This window comes from Selaginella moellendorffii, unplaced genomic scaffold (assembly GCF_000143415.4).
Source record: "Selaginella moellendorffii unplaced genomic scaffold, v1.0 SELMOscaffold_14, whole genome shotgun sequence".
NCBI lineage: Eukaryota > Viridiplantae > Streptophyta > Lycopodiopsida > Selaginellales > Selaginellaceae > Selaginella > Selaginella moellendorffii.
In genome coordinates this window covers 1,380,378-1,400,591 of record NW_003314275.1, presented here as the reverse complement: position 1 = coordinate 1,400,591, position 20,214 = coordinate 1,380,378, and the positions used below count along the sequence as shown (strand labels likewise).

At 45.2% G+C, this 20,214-nt stretch overlaps 4 protein-coding genes, 3 long non-coding RNA genes and 1 pseudogene across 10 annotated transcripts; 5 read left to right on the top strand and 3 right to left on the bottom strand.

Annotated features, from left to right (window-relative positions):
- Positions 1-568: 568 nt before the first annotated feature.
- On the bottom strand, positions 569-5,269 carry LOC9646662 (tyrosine-specific transport protein). Of its 3 annotated transcripts, XR_002992390.1 has the most exons (26): positions 5,023-5,269; positions 4,930-4,970; positions 4,771-4,863; positions 4,642-4,716; positions 4,536-4,585; positions 4,392-4,481; positions 4,264-4,320; positions 4,142-4,211; positions 3,981-4,082; positions 3,880-3,932; positions 3,677-3,824; positions 3,540-3,624; positions 3,361-3,492; positions 3,044-3,294; positions 2,860-2,971; positions 2,668-2,804; positions 2,553-2,612; positions 2,409-2,486; positions 2,175-2,350; positions 1,920-2,104; positions 1,762-1,821; positions 1,630-1,634; positions 1,204-1,360; positions 1,079-1,159; positions 923-1,020; positions 569-848 (listed from the first exon to the last, which is right to left on the bottom strand). XR_002992390.1 is itself a non-coding variant. In XM_024675168.1 (14 exons), exons 1-14 carry the CDS (start codon positions 5,255-5,257, stop codon positions 3,122-3,124), a joined length of 1,404 nt encoding a protein of 467 aa, XP_024530936.1. In that variant the 5' UTR covers positions 5,258-5,269; the 3' UTR covers positions 2,973-3,121. The 3 variants fall into 3 exon arrangements, 1 of the variants encoding a protein (XP_024530936.1); XR_002992389.1 differs by having other exon boundaries at positions 2,553-2,615; positions 2,668-2,971; XM_024675168.1 differs by lacking the exons at positions 569-848; positions 923-1,020; positions 1,079-1,159; ... (7 more) ...; positions 2,668-2,804; positions 2,860-2,971 and having other exon boundaries at positions 2,973-3,294.
- A 686-nt stretch (positions 5,270-5,955) lies between these two features.
- On the top strand, positions 5,956-6,194 carry LOC112346367. Its single transcript, XR_002992392.1, has 2 exons — positions 5,956-6,000; positions 6,065-6,194. It is a non-coding gene; the product is annotated as an uncharacterized LOC112346367 (long non-coding RNA).
- LOC9646661 lies at positions 6,104-7,584 on the bottom strand. The gene is made up of 3 exons (XM_002970234.2): positions 6,612-7,584; positions 6,512-6,556; positions 6,104-6,457 (listed from the first exon to the last, which is right to left on the bottom strand). Exons 1-3 carry the CDS (start codon positions 7,570-7,572, stop codon positions 6,183-6,185), a joined length of 1,281 nt encoding a protein of 426 aa, XP_002970280.1. The 5' UTR covers positions 7,573-7,584; the 3' UTR covers positions 6,104-6,182.
- Position 7,585: 1 nt separating this feature from the next.
- Positions 7,586-8,213, top strand: LOC112346369. Of its 2 annotated transcripts, XR_002992395.1 has the most exons (4): positions 7,586-7,611; positions 7,654-7,946; positions 7,993-8,144; positions 8,191-8,213. It is a non-coding gene; the product is annotated as an uncharacterized LOC112346369 (long non-coding RNA). The 2 variants fall into 2 exon arrangements; XR_002992394.1 differs by having other exon boundaries at positions 7,593-7,946.
- A 3,990-nt stretch (positions 8,214-12,203) lies between these two features.
- On the top strand, positions 12,204-13,235 carry LOC112346368. Its single transcript, XR_002992393.1, has 3 exons — positions 12,204-12,652; positions 12,722-12,889; positions 12,949-13,235. It is a non-coding gene; the product is annotated as an uncharacterized LOC112346368 (long non-coding RNA).
- Positions 13,236-13,965: 730 nt separating this feature from the next.
- Positions 13,966-14,718, top strand: LOC112346333. The gene is made up of 3 exons (XM_024675066.1): positions 13,966-13,980; positions 14,034-14,255; positions 14,500-14,718. Exons 1-3 carry the CDS (start codon positions 13,966-13,968, stop codon positions 14,716-14,718), a joined length of 456 nt encoding a protein of 151 aa, XP_024530834.1.
- Positions 14,719-15,149: 431 nt separating this feature from the next.
- LOC9646660 (aspartyl protease family protein 2) lies at positions 15,150-15,893 on the top strand. The gene has a single exon (XM_002970458.2). It carries the CDS (start codon positions 15,150-15,152, stop codon positions 15,891-15,893), a length of 744 nt encoding a protein of 247 aa, XP_002970504.2.
- Positions 15,894-15,906: 13 nt separating this feature from the next.
- LOC9646659 lies at positions 15,907-19,506 on the bottom strand (annotated as a pseudogene).
- Positions 19,507-20,214: the final 708 nt, after the last annotated feature.

Here is a 20,214-nt window from a genome sequence, read left to right as displayed (position 1 = left end):
ATTCTGTGGAACAGCCGGCATCGAATATTGGATTGGCATGTAATCTGGCAGCACTACTGTGCCTTTTGATCGGGTTTGGAAGCCTGGATGCGCTGCGGCATAGCTTTGGCCTCTTTCCAAAGTACCTTATTGTGAATGGTAAGCAGAGATAAGTAAGAAGTGTTGGAACTAACGAGTTTTTTTTATCAGGGGTGATGCGGCCTTGCTCCTCCGAAGCTCCTTTTTAGAAGCGCAAGAAAGTTGCCCGAGTCGATCTTAAAAGGCCTTGGACGTTTCTTGACGCCGAAAGCGTTTGTGTCTGGTAGCAAACTTTTGTTTACACTGTTACTAAGGTTTCTCTCTATTTTTTCCATGAACATCTTTTCCGGCCGACTGCCGAAGTTGTGAGCTGTGCTGGACTCAAGGTCCTCGAGGATGAAACTAAAGTTCTCCAAGAGGGCTATCCTTGTGTGGTTTTGCAGCGATAGGACGAAGGTACTTCTTCTTCTCTGTCTCCTGGAAATTCGTTTAGAGCGATCACTAGAATGTATTGCTTGGCTGTAGAGATTTAAGGAGAGTGGCGCCCGCAGGCACAAGGGATGAAACTCAAGAATGGTTCATCGCCTCTGGTTCGTTTTCTTGTTTGTCTCAGGTGTCCATCCAACAAGTCAGGTCTTCGAGCTCCTGTGACGAATGGTCGCGACCATTTCGTATGAACAGGAAAGGTTCCTCGAGTTGCTAGTCAGTTTCTACAGTATCTTATAAAAAATCATTCGCTATTCTGTTTGTTTGGCAGTCGCTTGCGGAGATGAAGGCGTTCCTTTGATTTGCAGTTTCCAGCAAGCGCTGTTCTACACAGCTTACAAGTCCTGCCAGTTTCCATTCGGACATGGGTATTGAGAGTTTTCAGCGCGAAGTTTGAATAAAAAAAGGCTTTTTTCACCTTTCAGGCATGCCGGTATAGCAGCGATCAGACGCGAGCACGTATGGGTCACAGGCGTGAATGTCACGAACACCTCAGTGCTCGAGCAAAGAGATTTCCTGCAAGTAAGTCCTTGACTTTGACAAAACTGAAGCAAGCTTTGTTTCCTTTCCTTACCTGCATTTTAGGCCACAATCATCCAGAGCCTCCTGTGCATCCCGCTGCTGGATGGCGTCCTGGAAATTGGTTCCACGGAAACTGTAAGACAATCCAAGCTTAGAGTCGTTTCTAATCTTGTTCACCTTGTAGATTCTTGAGACCGACTCCTTGCTCCAGACTATAAGAACATTCCTGTATGCTGCTCCTGTTGCATTGCCAGTATCCACGGAACATCCCTCAACCTCGACGTCATCCATTTTCTCACAATCTCCTTCCGAGGCATCGCTGGACATCCCTGGCCTGCATCATCAAAGTTACACGACGTCAGACTGGACGACAATCTATCAAGCAACTTCAAGCCTAGGAACGCAATTCGACACTAGTTCAGCCACGGCATTTAGAAAATGGGATCCGCTCCAGCAGAAGAGCATGGCAATTCCCACTACCTCGCAGGCAATGATCAAGAGGATGCTGCTAGCACTAGCTCAAATAGAAGAAGTAAGAAAACGAGCACGTGGCTTAGCACAAGGACCAACACAAACTATGTCAGGAGGAGAAGATGCACGTACCCGAACTATACACATAGACGCCGAGCGAAACCGAAGGAGGAGGCACAAGGACAGCATTTCGAGGTTGAGGTCGTTGATCCCATTCAAAACGAAGGTAAGTAAGATCAATCCGAGATCGATGAAAGCTCTTACATTCTTTGCTCGCAGGATAAGTTATCTGTGCTGCAAGGAGCAATAGATCACAGGCAATACCTACAAACAAGGGTAGCACAGTTAGAGAACAGCAAGGCAACAACAGAAGAAACGGCCGGCCCAGGAGCAGAGATCGGGGCAATCAAGACAGAACTTACAACCAGTGACGATCGAGATGAGTTGTCTGTGAATGCTCTCGACGTTGAAGGAACTTTTGCCATCCGGATATATAGAAGAAGACCACAGCGTCAGGACGTTATGCTTCAGCTGCTCAACTACCTGTGGAGCTTAGGATTGTCGGTCACGTCTATAGACTCGGCAGTGACAGAGAATAGCTTTCGAGCTGCTTTAGTAGCAAAACCAAGGGTAAGTAACAATTGTGACTACCGATCATAAGCAATCTGACTCGTTACCTTTTATGCAGAATAACAGCAATAGGAAAATCCAGCCTACTGACATTGAGACATTTTTGAATAAGCTCTTGATTTGAGAGAACTCGGCTTTGATGAAGATCTGATACTTCCAAGCCCACAACAAATTTTGGTCGTTGTTTAGCAATTCAAAGAGGCCCCAGGCAAAATTACTAACACTGTAGTAAAGAGTAGAATCACGAGACAAACATCTGGTTTTTCATGACAAGAACTTACAGCAGTGCTCCCAAAAAAATAAATCTAGAGAGTGCTCTTGAGTGTCACGGGATATGAGAAAGCTTTTGCTTGAGAGCACTGAAAAAAGAAGCTCATTGTATGATGACCAGCACCTGGATATGAGAGTTTTACAATGAAAATTACCTGGTAGAATGCAATCGCAGGGACGCAGCAGCACAATTGGCTTCGCAAGAGTGACAAATCCTGCTGAAACAGTCCATGCGATAAGTGTGAAATAATACATAGCGGAACTTCTCACCACAAGAGCGATAGAACTTTTAGCTATTTCCAAGTTCCATCAAATACCCCCTGACTGTGAAAGGTATGCCAAGCTGACAGTCCGCATACTTCCAGCTCCACAGTAGTAATACCTTCCGCACCATTCCTGTGGCTAAACTAAACAACAGCCATACAGAAAATCCGAAAGTTTTCTACAAAATTGTCCACAAACCGGGAATGTAGCTTGGCGAACTGAAAAATTACGATAGGATTTGGAGAGCCCCTCCATCGCTTCCGGGACATGAACGAGTGCGCTCCATCCCAGCAGTGCAAGGAAGAAGACCCTAAATTTCGAATGAAAGTTTTTATGTCATAGTTTATTCAGCTAGCAATTTGCATCGAATTCAAACACTCACTCTCAAGATAGACTTATCGTAAAGTAATCTGATAGAGCTTGGAAAGCTGATACTTTGATCGATCATAAAGCATTTTGCTCACGAGAATGTGCTCAAAAACTGTGTAGTAATGATGAAGCCAGCTCCTGTTATCATCACACCCAGTGCCAAACGACCTCCAGGAACCATAGGAGGAACAGCAGGTAAAGAAGATGTCGAGTATCTTTGTGACCAGGCCATAGATGCCGGCAAAATACCAAACAAGACTAGCACTGCAGTGAAAAAGAGAAACAAAAAAGTGATAAGGCGAAGCATCTTGTTTTTGTCCAACAGCTTACCGCCGTAGGCACCAGCAAAATCCAAAGCTTTGAAAAATATGTCCGGAGATAGTAACGCGAGTGCTGCTGGAGGAAGCAGAGTCACGGCATATGGTAAAGGTTTTCTGGATCCGCCACCCGGGAGCTTGAGCACTAACAAGAAGCTACCATAAGCTTTCGGGAAATCAATCAGCACTTACAATCGGCGACAAAGTCCGACAGACCAAGCACAAAACCGATATAAGACGTCGTGATGGCCAGCAGCGAGAATACTTCCACCAGAGGCTGTTACAAAAACGAAATTATTTACAACGATTGAGAAACAGCACAAACGTACGCTTATGATGCCGCTTTGTGATCGCAATTGCATCAATGGATCTGAAAGAGATGAGTTTCCGGCTCCCGGGTATACGCTGCCAAGAATAACGGCATCCCATACAATAAACATTGCCAAGGGAATGGCAGTCCCGGCCACAATGGCGGTCCTAAAGACTTAGGAACTAAGTTCTATAATGCATAAGAAAGTAAAGCCCCGTGTACCTTATCTTTTTGAGGTCCCCTTCAAGATTGGTACAAATAACAGGAACTACATTCTGTCACGTAAAAATATGATAGCAACCAAGTTTAAGACAAAACAGTACCTGGTAGACAAATGCCAATGCAATCACAGGAACGCTTCTAGGCACTGCAGCAAAATTGGCTCGCAGGAGTAATTCAGGCTCTATATATCCTGTTGAAACAGCCTATGCCACAATTGTCTTTGTATAAGCGTTAGTAAACCATACCATATATGAGACCTTACCACAAGGGAGATAAAACTTGCAATTATTCCAAGTACCAAAGCTCCATTAAACGCCCCGATTATACGCTGGCTGCAATTAGGGACCGGGTTGGAGCAATGTTATAATGACGAGCTTCTTTCACCTCCCACTGTAGCATAGCCCGCCAAATATTCCAGTGAAGAGTAGCGCACTAGCCCATCTGAAAGAAAGTAGCAGTCAAGCACAAGAGTCAAAGACAAGAAAAAAGAAGAGTTACGGACAGTGACACACAGAGGAGCACCACTGGCGTTTGATATGATATCAGCAGATCGAGCCACATAAGCCACCAGCAAAGCATAGTGAATGAAAAGGTATGCCAAGCTGCCAGTAACACAAGGTGAGCTCAAAGAATGGTGCGTATTAAAGGATAGAAACCTGGCAAACCGAACTCCAATCGCTCCTAAAGTTCTCTCAGCCATGGAAACCTGTTGAAAGCAATCGGCAATCAGCAGACATGTCCTAGAACTGGAAAACAGCTTACAATCGATACGCCACCGGAGCCAAGTTCACACATAGTGCTCACGTTAACTTCTGCTACTAGCAATCCCGTAGCAACCTGAGAACTAATCTTCCACTCAACCAGTCGAATAATAATGGAAATCTTCCATACCATGTATAGCCAGCAAATGCTGCAAGTTAGAGATGATGCTGCGAACCCAGACTCCTCTGTTACGGCAGGAATAGCCAAAACTCCAGCTCCAATCTTTGACAGCAATCACAGAAAAGAAAAAAAAATCAGCCTTGAATAGGCTGTGACAATATTTCTTACTGTTGTCCCCGCAACGAGAAAAATGGCACTCACTAGGCTCCCTACAGCAGCTATGTAGAAAACACGAAATTCTCAGAGAAATCGTCCACAAACCTGGCTCGTGCTTCAACGTAGCTTCGTTGACATTGGAGAAAAGCCTGAAATATCCCTCCCGAGCTGAAATTTCGCGACGAGCCGAGTGTCCATCACTTCCCGGAGACGAAGCGACGACAGTGAGCGCGCCACGCCTCTCTTTCCTGCATCCCGCCACGCGATTGTGAGGCGCAAGGGCCGTGCCTTGTGACCTAGACGCGACACACGCAATGCAAGGCAGAGAAAGAACCCCCATTTCTTCTTTAGATTGATAACCTTAAAACAAAGAACCCTAAAAACAGAGCACTTTTATCTTCCCCCCTTAATTCGTTTCGAAAAGCCCTAAAACTAGCAGTTCCTTTTATTAATTCCTTTTAATAAGGTTTTATCTGTTCTTTCCTTTTGCGCCATGGATTTCTCCTTCACACGATTTCTCCTTTGACATCCTTGAGCCCAAGAACATTCCTACAAATCCCGCTCCTCGGCATTCACGTCGGGATCGATCCATCCATGCAAATCTTGCCCTGCAACTCCTTCGCGAATTTTACCACTCCAGCGACTCACGGTCCGTCCGGAGCGAATCCCTGGGCGTGCGCTTTTCTATGTCACCCCACGTTGGATAGTAGTAGTAATAGATTTCTTGGAATCAAAGGCCATCACCTTTTCTGGAAGGGTTTTCCTCATAGCTTGGAAAGAATTACAAGGGCTTCGCTATAAACTGTCCAAAAGCCTTTAATACACGAAGTCACCAACGACGTAGCTAATTGCCAGCAGCGTCCGGCTGCTGGAGCTTATCTTGCTTGGAGCTGACCAATTCGAGGCCAGCTTCAAGACGATTTACTACCTGTAGCAACGAGTACTTGGAAAACTCGACCGAGAGGATCGGCGGCAGGCCTCATGGGCTCTGGGGAAGATTCTACACACGAAGAATTTCCTGTGAGTTTTCCTTTGCTGCTTCTCTTTCGATGAAACGGCCGCCTCGTCCAACTTTCTTCCAAGGTATGTTTTTGTTTTCGTGGCCGAGGCCACATTATACAACCAATTCTTTTGAGATTTCGTGTAGCACACAGCACCAAGAAGTGGAGTACTTGAATTCAAATCGTTTCTAGAAGGAACAAAATACTTATATCTGTGAGTAAAATTCCTGTTGTGGCTCTTGGTCCACTTTACAATAGAAAAGATCATGGAGAGACTATCTGGATGATTTTGCCATCCAGGTTCCAGCTCTTGACGGAGCTGCTGATATACCAGCTCCACGGATCGACCAAGCACGAGAGCAAGCGCTTCTTGGAGTCGACAAAAACGCCCACGCAACCCGCGACTCCCAGGCACCACAGCTCCGGCAGCACCAAAGCTCGGCACACTTCGTCCCTAGGACCTGGGAGGAGTTCCCAGTCTCCAGTCTCCCCATCCATCCTCAAGCCACCGAGCACCACTGGGGAATTCTCATGGATGCCTGCTCATACACATTGTGAGAAAGAAGATATGAAAACTAGAGAGTAGCTCACACCATTTGCAGCATCCAAAGCTGGGGTTCTCGCCCAGCGATAGTCGGCTGCAGAGATTTGGCAGCTTCATCAGAACAGAAAAGAAAAAAAAGTGTTTTTTACCTGTGGCTTTGCCGATTGCTGCAACAAGAAACAAATAGGTGGAGTCTTGGGTCTGGATCGCCTCAGGGAGCTGGCAATGGAGCCCCAGAGGCAGCACAACATGCGCGATTGACTTGGTGGGGAGATGGATGGCCTCGCAGCTGCTAGTGATAAAGACGTCCCTTTCCGCGGCGCTCGCCGTGCGCACCGTGTTCCAGGAGAGGGAGCGCGAGTCAAAAACCAGAGCTTTGCTCCCTGCCGCATACAAGATGACGATCTGATACCACCACTGATCATCCTTGCAGCCGGGATGCACGACTTGGCAAGCTTGGACGCCACCGCCGTCATGATCATACTCTGCTGGAAGCAAAACGGAAGCTTGGTGCTGCGGCTGCTCCGGATCTAGGCTGTAGCAGAGCAGGGAGTGACGATTTCCCGCGTCGCCTTCACCTGTGGTGCAGTAGAGAACCAACAGCCCGCGCGGAGACACGGCGAGGAGGCGCCTCTGCGACGAGCTCTGACCATCCCTCTCATCGAGTCTGATTCGGAACCTCTTCCACCTGGGCGGCAGATCTCGAGGAGTAGAAGCAGAGCTCTCCTCGACTCCACCAAAGTTGTGCAAGACGAGGCTTTGATTCGGGAGCAGCAGCGCATACTTGTCGCGCTTCAAGGGCTGCGCGAGAATGGCGGCGGTGAGCTCCCAGTCGCCGTCGGCAAGGCGGAAGAGGCGATCCAAGGGGAGATGGTCGACAAGGATCTTGAGCAGCAGCAGCGCCGGCAGGCCCTTCCACAGCGCCGGATCGAGTGCTACCAGGCAACTCTCTTCCTCCGGAGGGTGATCTTCTTCTTCTTGCCTTGCTAGCCTGAGATAGAGGTTGTTGTTCCCTTTGAGAGGCTCTCTTCCTCTTCCAAGCATGCCCCTCAGTCGCATTTGCGACTGTCTCCGCCTGTCCACCTCCCCATCACCCCGCAACACATACATACTTCAGCCGCAAATGCGTTTCATTGAATTCATCCTCTGGTTCGTTTCATTGCTTCTAAAACACGATTTTTTTTGTGGCAGGGCCGCTGCGCCGGCGTGTGGGGGCATCCCGACAAGAATCAAAGTGATTCTCTTGAGCAAGCGCTTTTGTGTGATTTCGTGGAGTCGTGGTAGAAAAAAAACCTCTTTTTTTTCTCGTTAATTTTCGTGCAGCTCCATGCTTCGTTACCATCGAGGCCTTTTTCTCATTGTCTCACTGGAGAAACAAATCGCCAATCGTCAGACAAGTGGAGCATGAACCGGTTGGATCGTGTGGGAATTTTGAGCAAACTTTGTTGTTGCTTTCAAGCCTCAACTTCGTAACCTCGACTCCGGTAACAGCTTGATTGGCAGTCTAGATGCTGAAAGGGTTTCTTACAGGCTGCAAAATTTGGATGTAGTCTCTGTTTTCACAGATGGAAAGCTGACGCTCGAACGTAAGGTGACTGTTTCAAAAGGTTTGCATCACCGTTGCAACAGGCGAAGAGACCACAGCAACCAACGCGAAGCTTGCCAAAAAGGCGTCCTTGGAAGTAAGTTCGTTTTCTCGAGCTGCACTTGTTTGCTAGCTTTCTACAGAATTTCTCCCGCTGTGTCTTGCATGAAAGAGTTAAACGATCGGACACTAGCTGCGAAAGTGAGAAGGGATGGCTCAGTCCAATTTTGCGCAGGACCTTCACGAAGCTCTCGGATGGTTTTTGAGTGCAGACAACGACGATGGTTACATGCGTACGCTGAGAACAGGCAGGCAGACTGGTTTTCGTTGACTGATTTCTATGGTTATTACCTGCATCGGACGGTGCTGGGCAAGTGCATCCGACGGTGTTGGGCCAATCCTGGTCCTGTGCTATGAGATGATTTTACTTTTGAATTTCCCACTCACTTCACGTTGTAAGATTGTTTATAATGGGGAAAGGGAAAAAAGTGAGTTTTCTTTGTCCATTATGCTATTAATAAAATGGTGTTTTAAAGAAAAAGTTATTACTGTTGCTTTTGAAAAGAAAAAAAAAGAAGAAAAAATTTTACAAGATAGTAAAAATTTACATTCTTTTAGTGTTAAAGCTACTAAACCAAAAGAAAATATAATTTCTTCCAACAGTTCTTTAAACTTTTTAGGATATTTAAAATTCATATGTACTTCACAACATTGATAAATTGATTTTCAAAGAAATTATAATAATATGTAATTTCATTTCTTTATAAATTTAAGAAAATTTTATCTTCTAAAATACTTAATTATTAAATGCAAAAATTATTTAGAAGCTAAAAAGTTAAATACATTTACAAAAGAAGATTCCATAATATACTAAATGAATTTGTTGATTTCTCATATTCAAAAAAAAAGATTATTTGATAGCAATACAAGTTGTAGTATCCAATCAAAGGAAAAAATAATATATGAAATATTATATAATATATAAAATTATGTATTTTACTTTTGTATTTTATATGAAAGACATATAAAAAATTTAATTCTTTTGTGAAAAGGCATTTTTCTAAATATTACATTTAATTTATAATGTAAATTGAAATTTTAATTTTTTTGAAAGCAAAATATAGTTTAAAATTAAATCCATTGGCAAATTTATACCTAGGCACAACTAAGTTAATATATACCATAAAAATTTCTCTTTTAACAAAATAGTCTTCATTGTCTTCACAAAAAAATTAGTGAAGTTCACTAAATACATCACGTAAGTATGTATGTTATAAAAATGATTAATAAAAAATGTATACCGCCCAAAAAATAAGTTTATAACTTTAGAGATAAAAAAAAATTTGTTAAAGCTAAAGTGTAAAATGAAAAATTGAAAGTGAAAAAACTTATATTCACAAACACATTAGTCTACCACATGTGTTTAGTATATTTAACATTATCATTATCATAGTTAAAAAACCTAAAAAAGTAGTGTATTCCCAAGTTGTACCGTCATGGAGTTGATTAATATCACCCAAATATTGAAGGAGAGGCAAGGGAATGTTTTTATCCATCTTTTTAAAAAAGATAAAAATAATGTTATACATTACTAAAGTCCCTATATTAATATTACAGATTGCAAAAATACTTCGACCTTCCCCTACTATTTAAATTTTGATATTTATTGATAAGTACAGATTGACATAAATCCTTATGATTTTTTCATCATTTTTTAACGATTTTAAACAAAATGAAAATAAAAACTTACATATATAACTAAATATATTTATAGTTTTACTTTACTAATCAAGGCATAAATTTGGAATGTATGTTTCTTTTTGAAAAAAAACATTTTAATTGAAAATGTGGAAATAATTTTTTTTTTTCGAATGAAAGATATAAAAACAAAAAAGCTTTTTTATTATTTAGTTAAGTAATGCATCACCATTTTTTTTATTTTTCATATTAATCCATACATCAAATGCTCTATTCCAATCAATAACTTCACTATTTTAATCATTTTTATAAAAGAATATAAGTGCAAAGCATAAATCTGCCAATGGATTTAATTTTAAATCATAATTTTACATTTTAAAATAAAGTAAAATTTGAATTTACATTGTAAATGAAATTTAATTTTTGGAAAAGTACTTTTCAACAAAGAAAGTAAAATACATAATTTCATATATTATTTTATAGAATATATATATATATATATATATATATATATATATATATAAAAAGATATTTCTTAAATATTATAAATGTTTAGTGGTGCAACAACAATGGAAGGAAATAAATAAAGTGACTAAAGGTAAATTGTTTTTTTCCATTATATTATTAGTAAAATAATATTTTAGTGAATAGATTTTTATTGTTGTTGTTAAAATGAAAAGAAAAGGCTTACAAAATATGATAGCCTTAAACTTCAAACATATTTTGGTATTGAGGCTACTAGAAAAAAAAAGATATACTTTCTTACAATAGTTTTTCAAACTCTTTGAGATATTTAAAATGAATTTTACACCATCTATAAGTTGATTTTCAAAAAACATTTGATGGTATATAATTTTATTTTTTTGTACATTTAAGAAATTTTTGTTTTCCAAGGTATTTAGTTATCAAATGCAAATATTGTTTTGAAGTTATAATATCAAATATTCATAAAAGAAGATTTTATAACTTTCCAAGTAAATAAATTTTTTTAGTTTTTCATACTCAAACAAATGATCATTTGGTAAGAACATAAGTTATAATAATTCATCAAAAGAAATAACAAAATTAAAATTGTATGGATAATAACAACTTTGTGTAGTTATCCAAATAAATACAACCCCTTGCAAATATAAATTTTTGTTATAAAATAATGTAAAGTTTAAGATATGTATAAACTTTCATTTAAAGACTTTAGATACATTAATGTCTTTATATGAAAATGCACGTGAGGTTGTCGATTGAAATAAACCATTTGATATATAACTGAATATAAAAAATAGAAAATATAGTGATGTATTGCTTAAATAAATAATATTTAAATTTTTTATTTTTTGTTTTTTATTTGAAAGTTGTGGGTGTGGCTAACACGTATAAACCCTTAGCTATATTATTTGTTCCCACTTGCCATATTTTTTTGTCTTATTTACCACTAAAGTTTCAATGTGGCAAAAGAGGATAAAATTTAACATGAGGTTAAATAGTATCATTTTTAATGCTAAAGTGTTAGAATTTTTAGCATTTTAGTATGTTTAGCATGAGTAAGGCCTAAATTTGAAAGGCATGTTTCCTTTTTTTTAAAGGTATTTTCTGTTCATATGAAAAAGTAAAAATAAAATTTTAGCCTAAAGCAAAAAATTTTATGTGAAACTTACTAAATGATTCAAATGATAATTTTAAAAGGTTAAAAGTTATAGCCTTTTGGATGAAAATTTTAGAGAAAATACATATAATCATAATTGTAAACTTTTGAAATCATTTAAATTACTTGGAATTCTAGTATATTGAAATTAATAAGAAGTGAGGTGAAGTTAATTTTTAGACATCAAATAAAAATTAACAAAACAAAATTTTATTTGCAATGGCCCTAGGTCACACGAAACAAGCATGACTTAAAACTAACCAAGCCACAGGAGCCAAAAATTTTACACTTATAATTTTTGCAATGCTTGCCACTTTTTTTATTCTATTTTGCCACATAAAGTTCAACATGGCAAAAAGAACAAATTTACTGGAAAGCCATTATTTTCAATAAAAGGCAAAAGACTACACTTCTTACGTCCATCATTGAGCGCCAAATGCCTTCTTTTCAAAAGAAGGAAGCCCCAAGATACTGACTTGAAGCTCAAAGCTCTTACTGACATTGTCAATGCTGAAGAGGAAGAGGGTTTTAGAGGAAACAGCTGCGATTGGTTGACGTTGTGGAATCAAAAGAATAAAGCTCTTGTTTTTTCGTTTTCTTTCTGGGTGGGCGCCTTGCCGGGCGGATCAAGTGCGCGCCCAAAATCGGATCACTCTTTCCCCAGCACGGCAGAGCCGGGTCCAGCTCGTCGCCACTAATCTTGCCGCTAGTGATGAGCGCCGTGTGGGGGATCGATGGGATCTGGCAAGCCTGTCAAGATCATGGCTCGCGATCGAGGTACGAATCCCATTTGCTTCCAAGAGCAAGCCGGCATGGAATTGGATTGGCATGCAATCTGGCAGTAGTACTGTGCCTTTTGATCGGGTTTGGAGGATCGTTGCGCTCCAGCATAACATCGATAAGCTTTGGCCTCTTTCCAAAGTCGTCCGACCTTATTGTGAATGGTAAGCAAGAAGAGTTGGAACTAACGAGTTTTTTTATCAGGGGCGATGCGGCCTTGCTCCTCAGAAGCTCCTTTCTAGAAGCGCAAGAAAGCTGCCTGTGTCGATCTTAAAAGGCTTTGGACGTTTCTTGACGCTGAAAGCGTTTGTGTCTGGTAGCAAACTTTTGTTTACATTGTTACTAAGGTTTCTCTCTATTTTTCGATGAACTTCTATTCCGGCGGACTCCCGAAGTTGTGAGCTGTGCTGGACTCAAGGTCCTCGAGGATGAAACTAAAGTTCTCCAAGAGGGCTATCCCTGTGTGGTTTTGCAGCGATAGGATCAAGGTACTTCTTCTTCTCTGTCTCCAGGAAATTCGTTTAGAGCGATCACTAGAATGTATTGCTTGGCTGTAGAAATCTAAGGAGAGTGGAGCCCGTGAAACTCAAGAATGGTTCATCGCCTCTGGTTCGTTTTCTTGTTTGTCTCAGGTGTCCATCCAACAAGTCAAGTCTTCGAGCTCCTGTGCCAAATGGTCGCAACCATTTCGTATGAGCAGGAAAGGTTCCTCGAGTTGCTCTTTGGTCAGTCAATTTTAACAGTATTTTATAAAAAATAATTTGTTATTTTGTTTGTTTGGCAGTCCCTTGCAGAGATGAAGGTAGTCTTTTGATTTGCAGTTGCCATCAAGCCAAACGGGACGTGTTGATCAAGTTGGTGCTGGTGCATTGTGAATGAATCTCTTCGGACTCGGAGGAAAGCGTTAATTGGCTGGCCCCATATCACGTGAACAAAATCTGGAATCTACCTTAAAGTACGTATAGTTGGAATGTTTTCAGCTCCGGCGAACTTATACACGAAGCTGGCTAAAGGTGCACCTGTCTTTTAGACATTGCGGTCCTAAAGAACTAGGTTATGTACCTTATCTTTTTGAGGTCCCCTTGCAGTGGTAGAGAAAGATTCTTTAGATTGATAAACCCTAAAACATAGAACGCTAAAACCAGAGCACCCCTTTAATTCGTTTCAAAGAACCCTAAAAACAGCAATTCCGTTTAATAAGCTTTTATATGTTCTTTCCTTTTGCGCCGTGGATTTCTCCTTAACACGATTTCTCCTTTGGCATCCTTGACAACCTCTCGCCCAAGAACATCCCTGCAAATCCCTCGCCCGCGCTCCTCGTTTAGCACCCCTCTCTTCACTCCCTTGAAAAGCACGGCATTCACGTCGGGATCGATCCATCCATGCAAATCCTCCCCGGGGAAATCCTGCAATGCCTTCGCGAATTTTACCACTCCAGCGATCCTTGGGCTGATGCCAGCCCGAGCATCTCTCATGGTAAACGTGGGTTTTACCACCATGCGAAAGTAACCATCCTCAAACCTGGCTCTCACGGTCTGGAGCGAATCCCCAGGCGTGCGCTTTGCGATGTCCTCCCATGTTGGATAGTAGTAGTAATTTCCATTCGAATCAAATGCCACCGCCTTTTCTGGAAGGGTTTGCTTAGCTTTCTTCTCCATAGCTTGCAAATAATCACAAGGGCTTCGCTATATACTGTCCAAAAGCCTTTAACGCACACGTAAGTAAAAAGGTTAGAGTCTGGTACACGTGGCAAAATGAAATGATGCCACGTGGAAGTACGAAAGCTTAAGCACGTGGCAAAATGCAATGCTGCCAAGTCGGAAGTACTTCTAGGGTTCCTGGGCATTTTGTTCTGTAGCGCTGTCCTAGGGTTCTTCCCCCAGGAGCTCACGGGAATGGGGCGAGGCGGGGGCGGCGTTCAGCGGCAGGGATGAGGATCTGATAGGCTCGTCACGAGCGGCGCTGTTCAGTCACGGGGAAAGCCCCGGCTCTTGTTCCGGCAAATTTTGTTTCTGTGCGACTGCCATTGACAAGGAGGAGGACGAAAGCGAGAAAGCGAGGAGAGGAGCTCTTCTCCTTCTTTGTTCCCTGGTGAGTGGAGCTTTTAAGAAGCTCTTTTTTCTCCTCTGTGTCCGGAATTCTCGTCGCGTGAGAGCTCTAGCTTTTGATGATTGCTTGACCGGATTGGATTGGCAGCCTTTTGTTTCCTGGGCCCGTGATTCGTTCGTTCTTCCATCCAGTGGCTTTGGTTCTCTGGTGTCAATGTGGTGTTCTTCAATGCGCGCGTTTGGATTTGTGTTGGCCTCGCTCACAATTGCGCTGCTCGTCTCCGCAGATCCGACTCCCCGCCACTGGAACACGCTCGATGTCGCCACTCTTTTGCGAGAGCTCCGCCACCCCGTCAAGAACAAGCTACAGCTTTCCCCGCGAGATGGTGGTACCTTGTCGTTGGAACTCATCCACAGGAACTCACTCCTCCGGGAAGCAAAGGAGAAGCTCCACACTCACGAGCAGCTGCTGCTCGAGACGCTCCAGAGGGACGAGCAGCGAGTGAGATGGATCGAAAGCAAGGCCCAGCTCGCAGGGAAGAAGAAGGACGAGGCTTCTTCGACCGATCTCAATGGACCCGTCACCTCCGGCCTGCTGTATGGAAGTGGCGAGTACTTCGTTCGCCTCGGCGTTGGAACTCCGGCTCGATCGCTCTTCATGGTGGTGGACACCGGCAGCGATCTCCCCTGGCTCCAATGCCAGCCATGCAAGAGCTGCTACAAGCAAGCCGACCCCATCTTCGATCCAAGGAACTCGAGCTCCTTCCAGCGGATCCCTTGCCTCTCGCCGCTCTGCAAGGCTCTCGAGATCCACAGCTGCAGTGGCAGCCGCGGTGCCACCAGCCGCTGCTCGTACCAAGTCGCGTATGGCGATGGATCCTTCTCGGTGGGCGATTTCTCCAGCGATCTCTTCACGCTCGGCACGGGCAGCAAAGCGATGAGCGTCGCGTTTGGCTGCGGGTTTGACAACGAGGGGCTCTTCGCTGGCGCCGCTGGCCTCCTCGGCCTTGGCGCTGGAAAGCTCTCCTTCCCATCTCAGATATTCGCGTCCTCGACGAACTCCTCCACCGCGAATTCCTTCTCCTACTGCCTCGTGGATCGCAGCAACCCAATGACGCGCTCGTCCAGCAGCCTGATATTCGGTGCCGCCGCGATCCCGTCCACCGCCGCGCTTTCGCCGCTGCTCAAGAACCCAAAGTTGGACACCTTCTACTACGCGGCCATGATCGGGGTGAGCGTTGGCGGCGCCCAGCTCCCCATCTCGCTCAAATCCCTCCAGCTCTCGCAGAGTGGCAGCGGGGGCGTGATCATCGACTCTGGGACCTCGGTCACTCGGTTCCCCACCTCGGTCTACGCCACCATCCGCGACGCGTTCCGGAATGCCACGACCAACCTCCCGTCGGCTCCACGCTACTCGCTCTTCGATACGTGCTACAATTTCTCCGGGAAGGCGAGCGTGGATGTGCCTGCGCTGGTACTCCACTTCGAGAATGGGGCGGATCTCCAGCTCCCTCCTACGAATTACTTGATCCCGATCAACACCGCCGGGAGTTTCTGCCTGGCGTTTGCTCCCACGTCCATGGAGCTCGGGATCATCGGCAACATCCAGCAGCAGAGCTTCCGGATTGGATTTGATTTGCAGAAGAGCCACCTAGCCTTTGCTCCTCAGCAGTGCAAATGATTGCACATGCCCTAAATTCAAATTTGCAAAAAAGATTCAAAAATGATTCTTGCAAAGCCTTAAAGCAAATTATTGGAACATTAACTCATAATGTACACCTTTTACCTTTTACGCCTAGAGAACGACTTTCCCTATTGAAAATCCAGTTAGTCTTGGGGCCCTTCTTCACCCTGCTCTGAGCTCGCTCGTCCAGTCTCAAGATCCGAGGAGGGAGACCACACACGAAATCCTGGGTCTTTAGCGCGCGAGCAGACAATCCAGTGATGGACTCGACGTTCCATCTCTTGACCAGAATTCCTGCGTAATCTTTGGTAGTGTACACCCCCGTCCTCTGTGCCACCAAAGAGAAGTGCTCGAACAGGTTCTTGTCCTGGCCGTCGTACATGAGATGAGCTGGCATGGAGATCTTCCTCATCATGTCCTCCAGCCCCAGCATTGCGCCCTCGGGATCGATCTCAAACAGCTTCTCCACGATCCTGGTATAAGCATTCTCGTGCCACTTCTCGTCGGCTGCGATGAGGCCGCAAACACGCGAGCTTGTGGTCTCCGTGCTCCTTGGCGTGGCGAGCAGTGTTGCCGTGAGAGATGGTGGTGGCTCGCTCCTGGAAGGACGTGTAGACGAACCCGAGATATGGATTGTTCTCGGTCTGAGGATCCTGCAAGGATGGAAACGCGAACTTTGGAGTTCCTGAGAAAGAAGAAACTCTGGCTCTTTACCATTCCAGAACCGATCAAGTACTGGATCGTCTTCTCGATTTGCTTCATGTCAACTCGTCCAGTGCGGTAGAGATACTTGTTGAGCAAATCACCATGGCGATTCTCCTCGGCAGTCCAGGCACGCCCCCACACTGTCCACGGACTCGGGCTCGCACCAGTCTCGTCGCGGGTGCCATCGAGAGTGTTGAGCATCGTCAAGTAAGTTGGCAGCGCTTCCTTGGTGGTCATGTCCCCGACGAGGCAGAAGCGCAAGCTCTCGGCTCGCTCCCTCAGCTCACGGACCTCGTCATAGAAGCTCTCCGAGGATGGCTCCGGGAGATAGTCCTGGGGCTGCCAGCATTTTTCTGTCGAGATGTCAGTCTCGATCAGCTGACGTGGCATGTCCACGTGGTATGAGTCATGTCCCTTGAGTCGAGTCGAACACAATGAACGAGCTCATGAGTGTTATGTCCATCCCTTTTTACACCACAACATGGTATCGGATTTCGGGACGATCCTGGTTGGTTGATTTGACGTTGCTGTCATGGTCGCTTCAACCCCACCACCACCTCCGCCGCCCCCACCACCACCGCCGCTGCTGCCGCCGCCGCCGGTTGCTGCTCAAGTTCTTGTGGCTTCCACAGAAAAGGTGGAGAAATTCAGTGCCACGAATTTCTTCACATGGGCGACAAGAATCCTCTCTGCGAAACGAGCGTGGAACATCGTTGATGGGACTGAGCCTCGTCCCACTGAGCAGACGCTACAATCAGATTGGGATTTTCGCAATCAGCAAGCCATCACTGTCATTGGCTTGGGATTGAGCGATGAATTCTTGCCGCTGATTGATCTCACCAAGACCGCTGCTGAAATCTGGACGTCGCTTCGCACGATCTTCGTGGCCCAAGCCGCAAATTCTTCCATGCTGCTGAATCAACAATTCTTGGCGCTTCACATGGAAACGGGTGAAACCATTGCTGTGTACGTGGGACGGATTCGAGGGCTAATGGCTGAATGTGTATCGAATGTGCATTCGAGCTTGCCAATGTGCAGATCCGGGGTTCTCGAGGAACTGGGAGACCATCCCAACAGCATAGGCGAGATCTGGTCGCGTTCCCAGCATCAAATAAACAAGACTTCTCACAGCTTGATGATATGGCACTGTGGCCATGTACTCTCGTTCTTCCTCTGTGACAGGGGCCATGTCACGGCTGAGTTTGTGATTGACCTAGTCCAGCATATTGAAGCGTTCCAAGATCTCCCTTGCATAATGAGCTTGTGTCAAACTCAAGGTGCGTGCTCCTCAATTGCGTATAATTTGGATGCCAAGGAAATGGCAAAGCTCGCCCAGGTCAGACATCTCAAATTCTTCACTCAGCTTCTTTTTCATCTCGTCCAGCAGGTGGCGGGTTTTTGCACCGAGAATGCAGTCATCAACGTACACAGCAACCAGGAGAAAATCGTCACCACACTTGTACAGGTACACGTTTCCTTCCACTGCAAGAGGAACACACCCCAGGCTCTTGAAGAACGCATCAATGCGTTCAAACCAAACCCACGGGGATTGTTTAAGCCCATACAGGGTGCGATTCAGCTTGCAAACAAGATGTTCCTCACCAGGTTTGACGAATCCAGGTGGTTGCTGTGTACGTTGACGATTGCATTCTCGGTGCAAAAACCCGCCACCTGCTGGACGAGATGAAAAAGAAGCTGAGTGAAGAATTTGAGATGTCTGACCTGGGCGAGCTTTGCCATTTCCTTGGCATCCAAATTATATGCAATCGAGGAGCACGCACCTTGAGTTTGACACAAGCTCATTATGCAAGGGAGATCTTGGAACGCTTCAATATGCTGGACTGCTCTTCCGTGGCCACACCTCTTGAGGTCAATCACAAACTCAGCCGTGACATGGCCCCTGTCACGGAGGAAGAACAAGAGTACATGGCCACAGTGCCATATCGTCAAGCTGTGGGAAGTCTTGTTTATTTGATGCTGGGAATGCGACCAGATGTCACCTATGCTGTTGGGATGGTCTCCCAGTTCCTCGAGAACCCCGGGCAAGCTGTGAAGCGGATTTTCCGCTACGTTCGAGGTACCTTGCATTTGCAGCTTCACTATGGCGCTGCTGTGTCACAGGAACTTCATGGGTACTTGGATGCGGACTGGGCGGGCGACCAGGACTCAAGGCGCTCTACCTCCGGGTATACGTTCTTGTTCCATGGGGCTGCTGTGTCCTGGAGCAGTAAGCGCCAGCCGCTGGTGGCTCTGTCCTCGACAGAGGCAGAGTACATTGCCCTAACCGCTGCCAGCAAAGAAGCGATTTGGTTGACCCAGTTCTGCCGTGACCTGCCCCAGATGCCTGCTTGCACCGGCCCTATGGTGCTGTTCTCGGACAACCAAAGTGCTCTTGCACTGGTCGCCAATCCACGCTTCCATTCTCGGACGAAACACATCGAGATTCGTTTCCACTACGTGGGAACAAGTCCAAAATGGAAAGTTGTTGCTGGAATATTGCCCCACAGAGGCAATGGTGGCTGATATACTCACGAAGGCTTTGGCTCGAGACTCCTTTGAACGCCATCGCGCTGCACTGGGAGTCTGCTCTCCATCTGTTTCGGCTGAGTGGGAGGGGTAGTCCATCCTCTCAGCCAGAGTGGGAGTGTCGAGATGTCAGTCTCGATCAGCTGACGTGGCATGTCCACGTGGTCATGAGTCATGTCCCTTGAGTCATGTAAAAAGAGTCGAACACAATGATCCCTTTTTACACCACAACATTTTCCACCGGCCGGAGGAATGGAAGGATGGATTACTCCGCCCAGCTCTCGAGCGACTTAAACATCTCGATCTTTTCGGGAGAGAGCGAGTGCATGATCTGCGAAGTCTTGCTGCTGTCTTGCTTCGCGACGGTCTCCCTGTGCATGCAAAGAGAGAAAAAGAATCCAAGCTTTCATGGAAGAAGAAAAGAAAACAAAGCGATCGATACTCAGCTGCAGCAGTCATCGCAATCGCTGGTACCTTCCCGCTCCTCACCGAAGTAGAGACCTTGATTGGCTTGGCGAGATGGATCTCCTGGCTGGGAATGAGAGCGCTCCTCATGGGAGTCGCGCAAACGTTGGCGATGACAGCCATTGGAACCAGACAAGGCGAGCTGCAAGACATGGAGTGAGAAGAAATCGCGCATGCATTCTCGATCGAGCGAGAGAAATAGAGATCGGGAGCTCACCTGCGATGGGAGGACTTGTTGGCGCCGAGGCCGCCGCTTGTGTCTGAAGCTTCGCAGCACCAGGTTTGAAAGCCTATGCTGCACAACCTTGCATGGATTTCATTCTCCTTTACACTGTAATTCCATCTTGGAGTTATGGAGTTGCTTGGAATTTACTTTGTCGTCTTTCAGGACTACCTTTCTTCGCTCTTTGAAGAAAACGAAAAGTCAAGTTTCACTCACGAGCAGAGCGTTTTCTTCAAATTCAGACTCGTAGAAATTAAGAAAAGTGACCACCTCGCGAAAGGTGGTGTGTGCTTCTTTGGATTTAAGGAATTTGTGGAGGCCGCCACGGTGGCCTGGTAGAGGCGCTCGCCGAGTACCTCCACAAGCGCGGCAGCCCCCTCTTGCAAATTACCCACGAGT

What these genes read in the sequence shown, in the direction of transcription:
- LOC112346333 (XM_024675066.1), top strand. An exon ending in TTCTCCTTCTTTGTTCCCTG is followed by an intron (nt 14,256 to 14,499) that starts GTGAGTGGAGCT and finishes TCGTCTCCGCAG; the next exon opens with ATCCGACTCCCCGCCACTGG.
- LOC9646662 (XM_024675168.1), bottom strand. Translation starts at nt 5,257, where the DNA reads ATGGGGGTTCTTTCTCTGCCTTGCATTGCGTGTGTCGCGTCTAGGTCA. An exon ending in TTCTCGTTGCGGGGACAACA is followed by an intron (nt 4,864 to 4,929) that starts GTAAGAAATATT and finishes TTGCTGTCAAAG; the next exon opens with ATTGGAGCTGGAGTTTTGGC. An exon ending in CAAGTTTTATCTCCCTTGTG is followed by an intron (nt 4,083 to 4,141) that starts GTAAGGTCTCAT and finishes ATTGTGGCATAG; the next exon opens with GCTGTTTCAACAGGATATAT.
- LOC9646660 (XM_002970458.2), top strand. Translation starts at nt 15,150, where the DNA reads ATGAGCGTCGCGTTTGGCTGCGGGTTTGACAACGAGGGGCTCTTCGCT.
- LOC9646661 (XM_002970234.2), bottom strand. Translation starts at nt 7,572, where the DNA reads ATGTATGTGTTGCGGGGTGATGGGGAGGTGGACAGGCGGAGACAGTCG. An exon ending in AGCAATCGGCAAAGCCACAG is followed by an intron (nt 6,557 to 6,611) that starts GTAAAAAACACT and finishes AAATCTCTGCAG; the next exon opens with CCGACTATCGCTGGGCGAGA. An exon ending in AGCTTTGGATGCTGCAAATG is followed by an intron (nt 6,458 to 6,511) that starts GTGTGAGCTACT and finishes GTGTATGAGCAG; the next exon opens with GCATCCATGAGAATTCCCCA.